Source organism: Astatotilapia calliptera, chromosome 12 (genome assembly GCF_964374335.1).
Source record: "Astatotilapia calliptera chromosome 12, fAstCal68.1, whole genome shotgun sequence".
NCBI classification, from domain to species: domain Eukaryota; kingdom Metazoa; phylum Chordata; class Actinopteri; order Cichliformes; family Cichlidae; genus Astatotilapia; species Astatotilapia calliptera.
In genome coordinates, this window is record NC_137433.1 from 29,711,023 (window position 1) to 29,726,129 (window position 15,107).

At 38.0% G+C, this 15,107-nt stretch overlaps 2 protein-coding genes across 2 annotated transcripts; both read right to left on the reverse strand.

Annotated features, from left to right (window-relative positions):
• On the reverse strand, positions 1-3,092 carry LOC113034147 (granzyme A-like). The gene is made up of 5 exons (XM_026188501.2): positions 2,957-3,092; positions 2,630-2,771; positions 1,861-2,008; positions 749-1,018; positions 1-660 (listed from the first exon to the last, which is right to left on the reverse strand). Exons 1-5 carry the CDS (start codon positions 3,018-3,020, stop codon positions 499-501), a joined length of 786 nt encoding a protein of 261 aa, XP_026044286.1. The 5' UTR covers positions 3,021-3,092; the 3' UTR covers positions 1-498.
• Positions 3,093-8,056: 4,964 nt separating this feature from the next.
• LOC113034145 (granzyme A-like) lies at positions 8,057-12,649 on the reverse strand. The gene is made up of 5 exons (XM_026188498.2): positions 12,539-12,649; positions 12,214-12,355; positions 10,330-10,468; positions 8,664-8,933; positions 8,057-8,526 (listed from the first exon to the last, which is right to left on the reverse strand). The coding sequence occupies exons 1-5, from the start codon at positions 12,600-12,602 to the stop codon at positions 8,365-8,367; spliced, it is 777 nt and encodes a 258-aa protein (XP_026044283.1). The 5' UTR covers positions 12,603-12,649; the 3' UTR covers positions 8,057-8,364.
• Positions 12,650-15,107: the final 2,458 nt, after the last annotated feature.

Genomic DNA, 15,107 nt, shown 5'->3' on the forward strand with positions numbered 1-15,107 from the left:
TTCCTTTTAAAATTTTGCTTTATTAGAAAGTAGAAAAAGAAGAAAGTGTAGTCAAAAAGCAATACAGAAAGTAAAGTAGAAACAATGCAGATTTAAGGCACTTTTACATTTGCTTATCTTTTCAGGTGTGAAAGCTATGTACCCATGTTTATGTATAGTGTGCAATGACAATTGCTAAAATACTGGACAGTCAATCTTTTCCTACACAATACTAAAAAGACTGGTTATAGATATCTCACCCAAGTTCCTGCAAGGGAAAGGGTGATGAACCCACTTCCAGTTATATGATGTTTAAACAAACGCCTGTTCATGTAATAGATGTGCTGATGCTTTTAATAGTCTGTAAAGATTATAGCAAGCAAGGAACCTACTCTATAAAAGATGAAACAGAAGCCATTAAATGAAAAATAATAGATCAAGTGGACCCAGCAGTGGCATGTTTAACAGCATCAAAGATTCATATTTGGCTGTTAGGTCATATCTGCATTGATGTCGGTATCACATTTCAGGGGCACCCATTGTGTTCTTGATCCACTTGACTTGTTTTTCTGAGAGAAAAGAATAGACTCCAGGTTTTTTTATGTTACCACACTCTTTAGGTCCAAAAGAAGTGACTCCAACTAGCACTCCATTGCACAACAGTGGCCCTCCTGAATCCCCCTGCAGAAAGAGCAATCGCTTTTGAATTATTTACAACTTTCAAGGTGGCAGCGGGTCTTCAAGCACAAAAAATATGCATGATCCTTACCTTACAGGTATCAGTCTTTTTTTTACCCTTTGAACCAGCACATATCATGTCACTGGTGATAACAGGGTTGCGGTTGTAATAGTCACGAGAGTTGCACTTCTTTCTATCGATCACAGTCACATTAACAGACATAAGGACATCTGATGGTTTGTTTTTTTTAGTTAGTCCCCATCCAGCCACCAGACAGTTGCTGTCAGCTGCAGGGTCTTTGACATGTTTATGTAGCTGGAGACAATTCACCGTTTTGGTTTCCTGCACTGGTTCATTAAGCTGAAATAAGATTAAAAAGAAACATAACATAGGATATAAATTGTGTATACGTATCTTTACAAAGATTTTTCTTAATAAAAGAACTATATGCAGTAATTCAAAAACCGAAGCCTCCTTTCTCTACAATTTGCTTCAAGGAGTCAACGTGATCTTTTAAGCTTTATCAAAAAGGAAATCTTTAAGACTAACCTTAAAAGTAAAGAGGGGGTTAATTGTGAATTTAGTGACATGAATTTAACCAGCCAGAGTCAGTGAAAAATGTTAAGTGTTTCCATTTTTTGACCTTAAGGGGCTTGAGTATGACTGGATGCTTTCAGGTAACCACTTGAAAAGCATGCAGTCTATGCAATGGCCAGATTAAGAATTCAATACCCTGTTTACTTTTCTGAGTAGCATCAAAGTGTCTACAATAGCATGAGGGCTTTGAAGGTTGAAGATCAACAAAACTGCTATTTTTTAGTCACAGCAGAAAGGAAGGATGTTTGAATGAATATGGGCTTTTTATAAAATTTGTCTGATACTCAGAATCAGTCACAGAACAGATTAGAATAAATTACAGTGTTTGCAATGAACCTTAATTACAGCTACTAAAAGTGTTGATATTGTTAAAACAACATAGGGACATGCGAGAGCCTTGGAAGAGTATAACAGGCACACAAAGTGTTTGATTAACAGCATTTTGAATAAACAGCAACTGAAAATAGAAGAAAAGAGACTTTGATTTTGTTTGATTTAGACCATTTCTTATCTGAAGCTTCAGATATGTTATTTTAGATTCCTTTTTAATTCACATTGCTGAATCTTTGCTCTGCTCACTGTTGGACATTCAATTATCACCTTACCTTCAGCAACATGAGGTCATTGACTTTTTTTTCTTCAGAATAGCTGGGATGACGAACACATTTCTGAACCTTTCGGACCTGCCTTAAACGTGTCTCTTTCTTTTTCTTTTTCTCGATGGAATGCACTCCCAGGATCACCGTACTTATACTGGAAGAGAAAAAAAACATCAACAACACTTTGTGGTGATGATAGTTTGTTTATAGAACAGGTTAATAAAAATTTATAGATCATTGTTTGGTTGTTAGTGCTTTATAAATAAAATTCCTTACAGCATCTCTGTGAAAGATCTATCTTTGTAAAATGTGTAAAATGAGATTGTTTAATACTATGCTGTTGATAAAAATAAACATCAACGTATGCACATTAGCTCTACAGTTTCTATATCTTTCATCTATAATACTGTAGACACACTGGTCACATAAGCCAAACAGAGTAAATATGATGTCATCAGAAAATCTGTCATAATTCTGTAACTCAGTGTGTGTCTGCATGTGTATGTGTATGTGCATGTGTGTCTTTTTAAAAAGGTCTGATAGTTCAGTAAGAGATCAACTGTTTATTTAAAAGGTAGATATACTGAATGTGTGTGTGTGTTTCCATAATGAAAGCCAGATGCGGCAAAAATTGTATCTTTTGTAAATAAAGTCCATAAGCATCAGAATAATAAATATACTGTTGACTGGCATATACACAAAACAATTGTATTAAATTGCATTTTAACATTTTAAAGCTTGAAAATTGTAATAAAAGTACGATTTAATTTCCTACTTCGGACAGTGAGCAGCAGTCAGGACCCATGTTGGATCAATTAATATTCCTCCACACATTTTTCCATCACCCTCCAGCAGAGCCATAAAAGGCAGCGAGTGTGGCTTGACTTCTTTCCCTCCAATGATCTCAGAACCATGACCTAAAACAAAATAAAAATGTCCAGTCACTGGATGTTGAAGTCAAGAACAGATGAGCAAAAGAAAGAAGCACACTGCATCTCAACAAACTGCTTTGTAAGACTGAAAGACCTCAGTAATGTGAGTTTGCATTGTGCATGTTTACATAATGGAGCAAAAAGCAAATTCAAGAGAAAACACTGCTCACCAGACTGGATGATGAAGAGAATCACACATGTGATGAAAAGACTGAAATCTCTCGGGCAGAACATTTCTGCTTACCTCTCCTTATCAGATGCTGAATGCACTGAAACCTTGATCATAGCTGTAATGCACAACTTATGTTGAGCTGAAAGGATGTGGTCTGGCTGCAAAAGGTTCAAGCTTACATCATTTCAAGAACTCTGGTTGAATTTACCACGAATAATGACCATTTTGTTTATTTACTGTGCGATGGTGGGTTTCTTTACGTGATTCCGAGAACGTTGTCACTGGGTGCAGATATGTCAGTAAGTCACTGACACTTTCACATTTGCTTTCTAAAATGTCATGTTATTAACCAGAAGAAAAAATGATTTGCAGAATAAACAATGAAAAATGACACACTGTTCACAGACATGTTGAAATCATAAAACCATGAATGGACTCAAACATAGTGAATAATTGCAAACAATGCTCTGGAACTGTGTAAAACAAAAACTCAGTAAAACATTTGAGGTTGTCTTTTTGTGAAGTTTAGGTTAAGTCTTTTAAAAAATTCATTATCACAGAAAAAATAATCATATCATTGATAATATTTGTATTTTAATATTATTTAAAAAAAACAAGACAAGGACAGAATAGGATAGAAAATAATGGATGTATTCAACTCTCTTCTGTGGTAAAGCTGGTATTTAAAAAAGAGGGAGAACAGGAGGAGAAAATAAATAAATAATTATTGTCACAGTCGGGGAAGTGGGGAATGAGGACCCAAGTGCCGGCCTCCTTATGCTGAACAGTGCGTTTATTTATAGTGCAGTAAATAATCCACAGAATAAATCCCCATGCACTCCCCTGACTCCCGTGTCGTGTCTTCTCCCAAAACATCCGTGTTCTGTGCTCTCCACTCCCGTGTCTCTGCATTCCCCATGCCTGCTGCTATCTGGCGTTCCACGCTCCTCCTGAGACACAATAGAAACAGCCATCAAGACACCACATAACTAGTCTTCAACACTGACTTGAAGACTGACTTGGAGTCTCACGCAATAATCCCACGCCAGAGGGAGCTCCATCATACTCTTAAATAGCTCCCCCTACAAGCCTCATCATCAGCAGGTGCATGGCATGGTCTTCAGGTGTGGTCAGCCCCCTACCAGGGCCACACCCACCAGGCCTGCAGGTGCCTGTCACCCAGCCTACAGGAAACAGTGCCAACCGCAGACAAACAAACATCCCAACACACACCTGCCTATTCCTACAACTTGGGACACAGCCGGCAGCTCAGTGCAGCTAAAACACACAATAATAATAATAATAATGATAATGAGTCCACACTGCTCAAGAACCCTGGATCCATCAAACCCAGATCCCTGACAATTATAAAGAGTGCATATACACATACAAGCAATTGTAGTAAAGAGCCTTCAATATCAATATCAGTATCTTGTGGATTTTGTGGGGTCCAGAAGAGAGATTTTGGATGCCTCCGTCTGCATTTTGGACCCTTCCATGGTCAGAGAATACCACCACAGCTACCCAAACAAGCCCGGGAGGCTCACCGAAGGACTCACCTTCACTAGAGTCCTTCGGGTGCTTTAGACCATCGAACTATCAAAAAAGACCACATCTGGTCTAATGAAACAAAGACTGGGCTGAAACTGGGCTGAATGCCAAGCATCAGGGTTGGAAGAAAACAGGTACTGCTCATCACCTGGCCAATACCATTCCTACAGCAAAGCACGGCAGTGTCAGCACCATGCAGTGGGGATATTTTTCTGTAAAAGGAAAAAAAGTGGGAGACTAGTTAGGATCAAGGCAAAGATAAAATCAGCAATATAGAAAGACATCCTTGATGATAACCTGCTCCATAGCACTGTACTTTGGACTTTGGGGAGAGTTCATATTCCAACAGGACAACGAACCAAAGCACACAGCCAGGATAACAGAGGATTGGCTTAGGGACCACTCTGTGAATGTCTTTAGTGGCCCAGCCAGAGCCCAGACTTGAGCCTGATTTAATATCTCTGAAGAAAACAGAAAATGGCTGTGGACCAACACTCCCCATCCAGCCTGATGGAGTCTGACAGGTTCTGCATACAAAAATGTGAGAAACTGCCCAATAACAAGTATGCCAAGCTTGCAGCATCTTACTCAAAATTACTTCAGGATATATTTCCTGCCAAAGGTGCTTCAACAAAGTATCGAGCAACGGCTCTGAATACTTAAATGCATGATATATTTTTGTTTTCCTGACTACCAGCAATGCAAATTTGTCCTCTGTAGAGCACCTTTCTAAACCTGAATATCTGGCATGCACTGCATACTACAGAACTGCCTCCTTTTGGTATCTACAGAGGACATTTAGGGCTTTCCAATGATACCAAATGTGAAGGGGTGGAGCTTTGGGAACTTTAGTTTTTTCATTAAGGAACATGGCGGCCATCGCTGCAAGCACATTTTATGGGAAGAAGAAAAGTAAGTGCATAAAACTTCTTATTGAGCAATTTTTAGCTATAAATGTTGTTAACATATTTTAAATAAGTCTCTTAATAACACATTAAAACATAGCATGCTTAATTCTAACTTCATTTTAGTATAGTATTGAAGTGTCTAAAAAATGTCCTCCGTAGTGGACATTTGTAGTCATTTCCTCCATTTTGTTCTGTTTTTTTAAATGACCAGAAAAGGAGTCCTTTTTAGAAGCAGAAAGAAATTTATTGCAGTTTGATGAGGGAAACCCAGATCTTGAGTTGTCTCATGAAGAAGATCATATGGAATAAGCCCTTGAAGAAGAAAGAAGGAGGAGCATCAGAGATGGTACTCAGACCTGAACTTGCTGTCATTAAGTGGTTGGACAACAAGCCAGTTGTCATGGCATCCTCTGTCGATGGCAATCAACCTCAGGACAGATGCACAAGATGGTCTAAGAAAAACAAAAGGTTTGTCCATGTGCCAAGTCCACTGGCAATTGCTGAGTACACTACCAATATAGGTGACGTGGACCTTGTTGCCGAATGTTGAGTTTCTACAGGATGGTCTCTCGCACTCAGAAATTGACAGTATGTGCAGTTTTCTACTTTTTGATCTGGCAATCACCAACTCGTGGCTTCAGTATAGCAGTGACTTGCAGTTTTGGGGGAAGAAAGCACTACAGTTCCTTGAGTTCAAACTTCTCCTTGGTGAAGAGTTGAAGCAAATATTTGCCATCAAAGTTCATTTTTATATGTTTGGCCTTCCAATGTCCTCTACAGTGGACATGTGATATCTAAAAAATGTAAACTTTTTTTCCCCAAAAAATTATTTCAGTCTTCTAATTACCTTACAAACATTGGGGGATTTAAAAAATTTTTTGATTGGACAACATTTTTTTTCCTGGTAGTCAGGGGGTTAATACATTTGCAAGAATTTCAAGCAAAGTTTGTCCCCTTTTTCATGATGAAATACTGTGTGTAGAATTCTGGGAAAAAATGAATTTGATCCATTTTGGAATAAGGCTCTAACATGACAAAAGCTACGTTCACACTGCAGGCGAAAGAGCATCAAATCTGACTTTTTTGGTATGACAGTGTGAACAGCACAAATCCGATATTTTCAAATCCGACCTAGGTCACTTCGGTACGTGGTACTGAATCCGATAAATATCTGATGTTTTAGAACGCGACTGCTGTTTGAATGGTCATATCGCATTAAATCGGTCTTTTACGTCACTGACACAAGACAGACGCCAATTATCAGCACTGGAGAAGACAAACAAGAAAGCATGGCGGCCATTGTTAAAGCACGGGCTCTCTTTTTTCTCAGTGTCCTTCTTTCTCTAATTAATTTGTCAAAATTCTGTCGGTTACGACTGTGCAGAAATTGATAGACTGCTGCAACAACACCTACTAGCTCTGTAGCCGCCATTTTTACTTTCGTAAACAGAGCGTGTTGTGTGTGACGTCTTCTTTTGCGCATGCGGGCCGCTTTGAGGGCCGTGAACGTTCACACTAGAGTGCGTTTGCTGTCACATTTTATTTGTAGTGTGAACAATCAGACAAAAAGATCGGATTTGATCAAAAAATCGGAATTGAGCATTAAGACCTGCAGTGTGAACGTAGCCAAAATGTGGAACAAGTGAAGCACTGTGAATGCTTTTCGGATACACTGTAGCTGGTTACTATTGTTTTGTGGAGCATGATGTACCAAATCCTTCTTCTTCTACATGACGTTATCACACACACTGTCCAGCAAATTATCCCTGTGGATGAATTACAATATGGTAAATGGTCTGTATTTGTATAGCGCTTTACTAGTCCCTAAGGACCCCAAAACGCTTTCACGCACACATTCACACACTGGTGACGGCAAGCTACATTGTAGCCACAGCTGCCCTGGGGCGCACTGACAGAGGCGAGGCTGCCGGACACTGGCGCCACTGGGCCCTCTGACCACCACCAGTGGTCAGACAACTGCGGTGTCAAGTGATGCGCTTGAAAAATTTGGGCGCCTAACTTTTAGGCACACCAGTGCAACCGTGACAAAAAGTTAGTCTAGAGCCCTGCTCTCATGTGCTTTTATGTATGTACTCTTGAGCCACGATCGCCCCTCAATACAATAGAGCTCAAATAAAAGGCATGGAATTTCATAGATATGGTTGCCTTTTCCCTTCAACATTACAAGGTCCATCCATCCATCCATTCTCTTCCACTTATCCGTGTCAGGGTTGCGGGGTGGCTGGAGCCTATCCCAGCTACTTTACAAGGTTACTCAATTTTTTAGTTTAGTTTTAGCTTATCAAGCAGTTTTATATAACCATATAACCACAGCTCTGTAACAGGAGGAGTGGCCCAGGACTGAATTATCTAAAAGTAAAATAAAAAAGTAACGTGTGGAAAAAGATTGGTCAGTGGTTTCTGAGCACAAGTAATCAGGATGAAAAATGAACAAATAAGAAAGCATGCTCAGTAATTTATCTACATCAAAACAAAATCAGTTCACAAGCCTCAGTTTCAGTTTCAGTATATAAAGCAGGAGCTGGTGAATCTTTCTCACTGGCAGGCTGAATAATTTCACTTTGTTGTTTTACTTTCATGAGTTTTGTATGTACATTAAAAAAACAAAACAAAAAAAAAACCTTTGTATGCTTTTATTGCAGAGGTAGCCTTCAAATGCAGCAAACAGGAGTACTCATATTCTTGGGGTTACTTGGGGATTGAAAAACAAAGAAAAGGAAAAGTTTGTGCAATGATAAGGACTAACAATAATAAGGATCTGTCATATATGTGCAGAGATCAAAAATAAAAATGTAAAAGAATGAAATGATAATATTAATAATGCTCAAGTCAGTGGTCTATAGGAACAGCAGTAACAGATTTAACAAGAAAGATTACAAAGATGCTCGTGTTCATTAAATTATGTGGACTGATTCCTGTGGATTCCTTAAAATTCAGATGACTTAGTTGTTTTTTTGATCCACTTGAGTTGTTTTTTGGAGAGAAATGAGAAGACTGCAGGCTCATTTATCTCGCCACACACTACAGGTCCAAAAGAAGTGACTCCAACCAGCTCTTTATTGCACAGCAGTGGCCCTCCTGAATCCCCCTGCAGCAAGAACAAATGTTTGACATTTTTGGGGGGTGTTTTAACTATTCTGGAGATTTAAAAAAGCCAAAAAGGTCTTGCGCTTTATTGCAATTTACAATTTCATATTACAAAGCAACTTACTAATATATACTTACATTACATGTACTAGCCTTAGCGTTTCCATTTGAACCAGCACATATCATGTCACTAGTAATAACAGGGTTGCGGTTGTAATAACCACGAGAGTTGCACTTCTTTCTGTCAATCACAGTCACATTGACAGACAACAAGACATCCGACCTATTCTTCTTTTCAGTTTTTCCCCATCCAGCCACCAGACAGTTGCTGCCAGCTGCAGGGTCTTTGAGAGTTTTGCCCAGCTTGAGAAATGTCACTGTTTTGGTTTCCATCACTGGATTGTTAAGCTGAAAAAAAGAAGAGTTGCATATTGATAATGATTATCTATGTATTATGTTTATATAAATGGCCTGTATTTATATAGCCCTTTACTAGTCCCTAAGGACCCCAAAGCGCTTTACATATCCAGTCATCCACCCATTCATTCACACACTGGTGATGGCAAGCTACATTGTAGCCACAGCCACCCTGGGGCGCACTGACAGAGGCGAGGCTGCCGGACACTGGCGCCAACGAGCCCTCTGACCACCACCAGTAGGCAACGGGTGAAGTGTCTTGCCCAAGGACACAACGACCGAGACTGTCCAAGCCGGGGCTCGAACCGGCAACCTTCCGATTACAAGGCGAACGCCCAACTCTTGAGCCACGATCGCCCCTTTATATAGTTATAAAGTAAGTAAATAAGACAGAACATAACAGCAGGGTGCATACATGAAACGCCCTAACTAAGCCGCTGGCTTAATATACAGGAATATTTGTGCTGAGTATGGCCTGGATGTCCCAAGGTCAAAATGGAATACACCCTCTAGGGTGGTTAAGAATGACCAAGCTAAGACCCTGTGGGACTAAGTAAAGAAAGAAGGCTGTAGTAATAGATGTAGCTATATCAAGTGATAGCAACATCAGGAAGAAGGAACATGGGAAGCTTGGGAAATACCAAGGGCCGAGAGAGGAACTACAGAAGATGTGGAGGTTGATTCAAAAGTTGTCCATGAGGTAATTGGAGCACTTGGAGCAGCTCACCCCCAAACTAGGTTAAGCTTCCTACAAGTGTCATTATTACTAAAACTAGTAGTGTGGCACACTAAGCAGGAAAGTGCCAGAGGAACAGGGGATAAAGCATGATGCTATAGCAACATGGCTGAGAGCTAAGATAGAAAATCCCTAAAGATAAAATTAATCAATACTTTAAATATAATTAGCTGGTAATTTCAACAGTGAGTGTAGTGTCGTGATACTGGACTGCAGCGAGCCAACACCAAATGAGAGTCAGTTAATAAACAGATTGCTAATTTTTAACAGTCAGTTATTACTCATTGGTCAGTACTAGCTTACAATGTTTTGACTTTAAAAACATGTTTCAACTATGTAAGAAGAGTAAGTAAAGAAAAGAAGAAAAGTAAATGTTAGGTCCTGAGCTGCCTAACATTTCATATTATTCATATTGTTACATATTTCAATTGTCTTTTCACAAATAGAAATGTTTTATGTAACATAAAAAACATGTAATACTAAATCAAATCTCATGTGATTAAAAGCTCTAAAAAAATTGTGCACTTTAATTTACTGCCCCATTTTAAACAAATTCCTCTAAGTGGGTTTTCTTGAAAAAGCGTTTAAATTACAGGGTTGCGTCTTTGCTTCATTTAGTATTGTGAATTGTACAGTGAATATTGACCTTACCTTGAGCAACATGAGGTCATTGCCCTTTAATATATTACAAAAGTCAGGATGAGGAAATTGTTTCTTAACCTCTCGGAATTGTTTCGAATCTTTTTCCTCTTTCTTGATGGAGTGTGCTCCCAGGATCACCTCACTAATACTGTAAAAGAAAAAAATACAGAGTAAAGTTAACATATATAAAAGCTTCATAGGGGAGGACTACGATAAGATAAATTAACTCTATATTTTGTTATATGCATATTATTAGAGGTGGTTGCGTTATGGGTTTTACTGAAAAATTACTTTCATGGGTGTAGGGTGATGAGGGTTAGAATATGAACAGATTTTGTCTATTGTCATTTTTTGGAACGTTATCAACCTCTATTTTCATTAATGTGCAAAGCAGTCAAACATACTCGTGTCTTACAGGCTTTTTTCCTGAGAGCTGAGGCTTGTCCTTAAAAACGGCAGAAAAATCTGAGGGATTTTTAAAAGCAATGCTGTAGTGGGGCGAGGTGGACGCACCTGAGCGTCATCAGCGATCACGCTGCGCCTGCTTTAACCCTTTAAGACCTACCATAGAACCAAGTTCGCCAGAGCTTATATTATATTTTTACATGCTGTGGAGCCATTTTTGGGAGCATTTCAAGTTGCTATACATCAATACAACCATTATAGCCCAAACTTTAATAATATGTCTGCATTAGGTGCATAGTAATTACATAAATTGCAAAAAAGTGCAATAAACTACAAAAAAATTGAAAATCGTTTTTGTTTTTTTAACATATATTTCTAGTTAGAGAAATTTAAGAGACTTATCCCTCAAAACTGTAAATACAAAAAAGTTACACAAACTAGTTTCCCACCACAGGAAATTTATTTTGAGTGTCTTCATAGTTTTATTTTTGAAATACACCAATTTTTATACACTGCAGGAAAAACGAAAATAAATATTATAGTGCAAATTTGCAAAATAACAGCATATGCATCAAAATATACTATTTCCAGCAGTGCAATATGAGTCTTAAGCATCCCAGAAACGACACAGAAAGTCATAAAGTCAAACATAACTTTTTAAAACACATAACAAGTAAAACACAAGCTCATAAGGCCCCGATCGTAAAAAACTACATTTCCGCAAAATGACGTCACTTCCGGTTTCGGGCAGGTCATGCGGTCATGTGATAGTTCGAAGTGTTACAAACAGCTGATGGATCGGCGAAGCGTGTTTCTGGAATATCATGTTTTTGTTGCTGCAAGTGATTTTTATGCAGTTTTTGCAAAGCTATATGTGGAAGGAAACTGTGACCTAGGACAAGCTGATGGCATAAGATATAAGTACAACTCCTCCGGTTTCATATGCAAAAAAAATTATTGCGCTAGCTTACTTGGTTGCAGAGCTACCGGGATTTAAAAATAGTTACGCAAAACAGAGCGTGCCCGCTCCGATCGGCTGTAAAGGGTTAAAAGGGTGAACTAGGTCCTTTCTTAGTTGTTGTAGGGGAAGTGAGCAACTGCGAGGTGAAAAACTGAAGCAGGGTGTGAAAAGTGACAGCAACCGAGAGTAATAAAAGCAACACTGAAATGTGGTCGCTTCCGCCATGAGTTTATTCAAATACATTTTTAAGGAGATGCTGATTTGATTGTGCCTACTATTAACATGATAAGTAATTATGTAAATTATTTACACTGAAGATGTGAAGTTTTAGCATATTTGTACTCACAGTATCAGTGAAAGGATTACTGACAGTATTTTATATGTAGACATATGTTATATGTATATATTATTTTATATTATGTATATATTATAAAAATGTATTAAAAAAACACACAATGTGTTATTTTTCACAGTCTGTTAAAAATATTAAGATATTTTGATTTGATGTCAGAAGAGTAAGTCTGTACTTAGTGCAGTGGGCAGCAGTCAGGACCCATTGTGGATGGATTAATATCCCCCCACAGAAAGACTTTTTACTTTTCAAGTAAGCCATGAAACTCAGGGAGTGTGGCCTGACTTCCTTCCCTCCAATAATCTCAGAACCATGACCTAAAATTAAAAGAAAATATTCACTTAAATATCTAAATCACAAGATAATCAAGTCAAGAACTTAAAAATGAAAGAAGGAACAGATGAGTAAAACACAAGAAATGCCAGCGGCTTTGTAATACTGAAAGTAATGCCCTTGCATTCTGTGTACTGAATGAATGTGCAATAGAAAATATTACTCACTTGACTGGATGATGAAGAAAATCAAACATGAGATTAAAAGACTGAAATTCTTCAGGCAGAACATTTTGTCTTACCCCTCTTTGATTAGATGCCGAATGCCATGAAATTTACTTTGATGCATAGCTTTATACGCTGAGTTCGAAGGATGTGGTTTGATCATGGAAAATAATGAGTCAGCAAAACTGACACATGCCAGCTGATGAACTGGTGATATTGTTTCAAAGCAAGTGGTCAGATTTATCACAAATAATAACAATTTTCTGTAGTTTCTATATGAGAGAGGGGATTAAATTGAACTTCCATTGTAGTTTTAAGGTTTTTATTAAAAGTCAAGAATGGATTAACTGAATTCAATTTAATTTTATTTATATAGCTCCAAGTTAAAAAGGCACTTATATTGGTGCCAAAGTATAATTCAGTTTAATGCAGTAACCTGAATTGTCAATCAAAGCGACCAATCACATTAGGACCCCATTTTGTTTATGCTCTACCCCCCAAACAGTCAATAGTCAGTTGATTTCAGTTTCAAGGAAATCTTCTGCAGCGCTTCCAAAGCACACACTCTGGTGTGCGCAATGGCTTCTTTGTGGCCGTGGCTGCTGAACTCTTCACATATGGATTTTTGAATTTCTGCACAAGGAATTGTGTAAAGTATCAATGAATACTAGTGTTTGTAAAAACTAAATAATTTGCTTGTTATTTTGATTTTTTTCATACAGAACTTTTAACATAAATATAAATATCTGAACTATTGTGGGGAGCATCTGGTCGTGGTTGATGTGAAATTATGTTGTTTCATTTCCACTTCCAGATTATGGCCCCAGCAGTGCTCACTGAAACCTTCAGTAGTTCCGACGTTCTACTGTAACCAGTGTCATCAGTATGTTTTGCAACAATAAGTTTGCAAAGGCCACTGATTTTATCCATCATGACATGTTTCTTCTGTGACACCTTGCTAATGAGCCTCCTTTTGTACAGGCCATCAGTTGGGACTTACCCAGCTGAATTTGCCCTTTCTTTACATGCTCAATACTTTTTTTACCCTGTAATAATAAAATAATGGATTGCATTTATATAGCGCTTTTCGGGGGCCTCAAAGCGCTTTACAATGCCACTATTCATTCACTCTCACATTCACACACTGGTGGAGGCAAGCTACAGTTGTAGCCACAGCTTCCCTGGGGCAGACTGACATTCTGTGTCCTGTGTCCATTCTCATTATTACATAAAACATATGGACTTCTATGGTTTGATTTATTTGCATGTGTGGACTGGATGGATTTTTACTGATATCTGGCGAGAATTTCATATTCATATGCGCCTTTTTTTAGGAAATTGGGGAGATATTCAGTACTTATTTTACTCACTGTATATTCGTACATTTGACAGTTGAAATGAGCACTAAATCTGTTCACAATGCACAGGTTTATTAAAATTTACTGTTGAAATGCTACATCTCTTCAATCCATGCACATTCTGCACTTGGTAATCTGTTTACATTAACCCTATAAAGCCCTTTGTATCATATTTGATACCTGAGTTTCTGAGACTTCTATCTCATCAATATGATCAATACTTGTCATAATTTCAAAATGTTATGGACAAAATATTAACATTGTTGTTAACAAAACGTTGAAAAAAAAAGCCCAATGTATCAAATGCGACACAAAAAAAATATTATAAATATATAATAAAAATATGTCATGAACAACATGATATAGCAAAAAAAAAAAAGTGTATTTTGTTATAAGGGTTAATAAACATCTAAGTTCCCCCCAAAAATGGGTTGGGGTTGAATGGGATGAGTCTTACAGGGTTAATGGTCAACACAAAACTTTCATCTTCCTGGTGAAACTGAACAAATGCTAATTTTGGATCGTGTTATCAGAATTACTCAAGTAATACAACGAATTATAGTAAAGAGAGGTACTTGGTAAGGGTCACAAATTTAACAAATATTTGTGTCTATCATAAACTCAACGGGTGCAATGACACAAAATGAACCCTCTATGGTGGATCCAGTGGTCAAGGTTTTTCAGGCAGCAGTGTTTTAATTGTTTACTAAAGTTTAATTTTATATGTTAATATATACCAAGACTGACAATCATATTTGACACATCACTTGCAAATTTGGCAACAATATGACAAATATGGCCGGTCACCGGTCATATACATGCTGGACTTATGCACAGTTCGTTTATTCTTGTTTTCTAAACAGGCAAGTGCACATAGACTATTTGAATTTGTGTTTGATGGTCTAGAAAAAAAAATTAACTCCAGTTACACTTGCTCGCCTAGATGGCTAAATGGTGAAGAGGACGAGACTGTAATTCTATTGACACTTTCCAAGATGACAGTGAATAAAGTGCGGGACCATGTGGTGACATATCACCATTCATATAAATGCGTGCAAACGTCACTTTTTTGAAGCTGAGGTGCGGTCACAGCACAAACCGTCATGGTGGGTGATCCTGACCACTATCATTAGACCCCCATTTATTGGACAGGCACTCGAGGATAGAAAGAGGAAATCTTTCATATCACATGACATACCTTTGTCTTCAAAACA

Coding starts and splice junctions, on each gene's coding strand:
- LOC113034147 (XM_026188501.2), bottom strand. CDS start 3,020: ATGTTCTGCCCGAGAGATTTCAGTCTTTTCATCACATGTGTGATTCTC. Junction 1,019..1,860: donor ATGACCTCATGTTGCTGAAG/GTAAGGTGATAA, acceptor ATCTTATTTCAG/CTTAATGAACCAGTGCAGGA. Junction 661..748: donor AAAAGACTGATACCTGTAAG/GTAAGGATCATG, acceptor CTCTTTCTGCAG/GGGGATTCAGGAGGGCCACT.
- LOC113034145 (XM_026188498.2), bottom strand. CDS start 12,602: ATGTTCTGCCTGAAGAATTTCAGTCTTTTAATCTCATGTTTGATTTTC. Junction 10,469..12,213: donor ACTGCTGCCCACTGCACTAA/GTACAGACTTAC, acceptor TTTCTTTTACAG/TATTAGTGAGGTGATCCTGG. Junction 8,527..8,663: donor CTAAGGCTAGTACATGTAAT/GTAAGTATATAT, acceptor TTCTTGCTGCAG/GGGGATTCAGGAGGGCCACT.